Source organism: Octopus bimaculoides, chromosome 20 (genome assembly GCF_001194135.2).
Source record: "Octopus bimaculoides isolate UCB-OBI-ISO-001 chromosome 20, ASM119413v2, whole genome shotgun sequence".
Lineage (NCBI taxonomy): Eukaryota > Metazoa > Mollusca > Cephalopoda > Octopoda > Octopodidae > Octopus > Octopus bimaculoides.
In genome coordinates, this window is record NC_069000.1 from 45,180,827 (window position 1) to 45,183,319 (window position 2,493).

The 2,493-nt window shown below is 32.8% G+C and overlaps 1 protein-coding gene across 1 annotated transcript in view; it reads left to right on the top strand.

Moving 5' to 3' along the window:
• The window catches only part of LOC106870134 (cholesterol transporter ABCA5), a 57,112-nt gene that overhangs the window by 17,545 nt on the left and 37,074 nt on the right, over positions 1-2,493 (top strand). The window contains exons 5-6 of the mRNA XM_052974985.1: positions 780-1,006; positions 1,908-2,405. Coding sequence (XP_052830945.1) covers positions 780-1,006; positions 1,908-2,405 — 725 coding nt within the window. The remainder of the gene's footprint in view (positions 1-779; positions 1,007-1,907; positions 2,406-2,493) is intronic.

Genomic DNA, 2,493 nt, shown 5'->3' on the forward strand with positions numbered 1-2,493 from the left:
ATATATATATTATATATATACATATATGTGTGTTTATGTGTATATATGTGTATATATGTGTATGTGTGTATAGACACATATATATGTATATGTGTGTATACATATTGATACATACATACACACATACATGCATATAGAGTTAGTGCATAAATAATGTGGCTTTTTTTCAACAAATTTTATTCAACAAAAACAATAACATTGTTACAAAAACATCTTTAAATGATTATTCCGGAGCATGTTCACCATCTACTTCAACTACTGCTTCCCATTCCTTCAATTACTGGGTTCTCTATTATTATTATTATTATTATTATTATTATTATTATTATTATTATTATTATTATTATTATTATTATTATTATTTAGGTCACTGCCTGGAATCGAACTCGGAATCTTGGGGTTAGTAGCCTGTGCATATAGCATAGTGGTTAAGAGCACGGTCTACTAACCACCAGATTCCGAGTTCGATTCCAGGCAGTGACCTGAGTAATAATAATAATAATAATAATAATAATAATAATAATAATAATAACAATAATAATAATAATAATAATAATAATAATAACAATTCCGAAAAATACCTTAGGAACGATAACTCAGGTTCGAAATTTCCCCAAGACACCTGATGAAGGCTGGAGGGTATATCAGCCGAAACGTTGTGTTAACAATGAACAAGATGAGGACAAATTATTCGACAAATGTAAATAATGTAATGTAAATTCTGTCTTCTTTTCCTTTTTGTCACTAAATTCTTTTCTTTCTTTTTTCATATTTTAAAGAAATTGAACCCAAACATTAACCTGACGTCTCCTATAATGTTGATGCAGATGATGCCAAAGAGGGTTTTCCACCAAAACCCCACCACAATCCTTAGTCTTACATCAATCTATTTTATTGTCGCTTTTCTCAGCTTCATCAATTCCCTCTGTACTCATCTGGTTGTTGAGAAAGAGAAGAAAATCCGACCCACAATGCAAGCGATGGGCTTACAGGAAACGGCATTTTGGTTGGTATTTTTCCTTACCTTTCCGTATATATATATGTGAGCGTGTGTGTGTGTGTATTTACGTATGTATGTATGTTTGTATTATTCTTAAACGAGAATATAATTGACTGTAACTTCGAAGTTTCGGTCACTATCGTTGGACTGCTGATAGCTTAACTGGCCGAAACTTCGGAGTCACTGTCAGCAACGTTCTTGTTTAAGAATAATGAATTTGTACTCTACAAAAGTATAGAGTAACCCATCAGATTAATGTCTATTATTATTATAACTGAATTTAAAACAAACATTAACATACGTATGTATGTATGTATGTATGTATGTATGCATGTATGTATGTATGTATGTATGTATGTATGTATGTATGTATATATGTATGTATATATGTATGTATATATGTATGTATGTATGCACGTATGTATGCCCTTATTCAGTTTTATTTCAAGATTTCGTGCCAATAGAGAAAGAGTTGGTTTCTAACCTAGATTCAAGGCTCCTTCATTGGAATTTCAACAACATCAACAGGGTATTTTGTTTGTATGTATGTATATGTGCAGATTTGTATGTTTTATTTTATGTATGTATTTTCATGCATACAGTTGCATATCTAAACATGCTCACATATATTTAAATGTATGCATGTATGTATATCTGTTTGTGTGTCCAAGCAGTATGTCCAAGAATGGCGGTTATGGTTTACATTAATTCCTTCGTTACGATCGTTTCAACACTACCGAGTTCAGATACATCATGAGTCCAAGTATGAACGTAAATATAAATGTTTGTGCGAAATCACATCATATTACATATGATCCATGTCCATCTCATTAAACAAAAATATAAAAAATAACCATCAATAACAAATAAATGACTATGCTGTTTTTTTTCTCTCGTTTTCACACAGGTTGTCGTGGGCCATTGTACAATACTTTTTCACCACCTGCGTGGTGGTCATCTCCACCATCATCATCGTGGCTATCAATGTCTTACCAAACAGCAACGTCTTTCTCTTCTTCTTAGCCCTCATGTTCTTCACGTTGACCCTTATCACGCTCTCTTTCCTAATGTCAACTTTTTTCAAGAAATCCCAAATGGCAATGACATTGCCTGCATTCTACATTTTCTTGGTTACGTTGATCTACCTCGCTGTTGGACTGACAAGAACCTACAGCGCATCGGCTGGTTTGATCTACACAACACCATTGTGGGCGATGGTGCTGCTCTGTCTCGTGTCACCCATTGCATTCGCTCTGTATGTTGACAACGTAAGTAATATTCTACTGTATATCACCATGACCATCATCAAGATCTCGATCATCGTCGTCATCATCATCAATGTCATCATCGTCATCATCATTGTCATCATCATCATCGTCGTCATCATCGTCAGTGTCGTCCTCACGTTGATTTTTCTTGTGTTTTTTCTGTTTTTTAAAATAAAATTATGTATATATATATATATATATATATATATATATATATATATATAT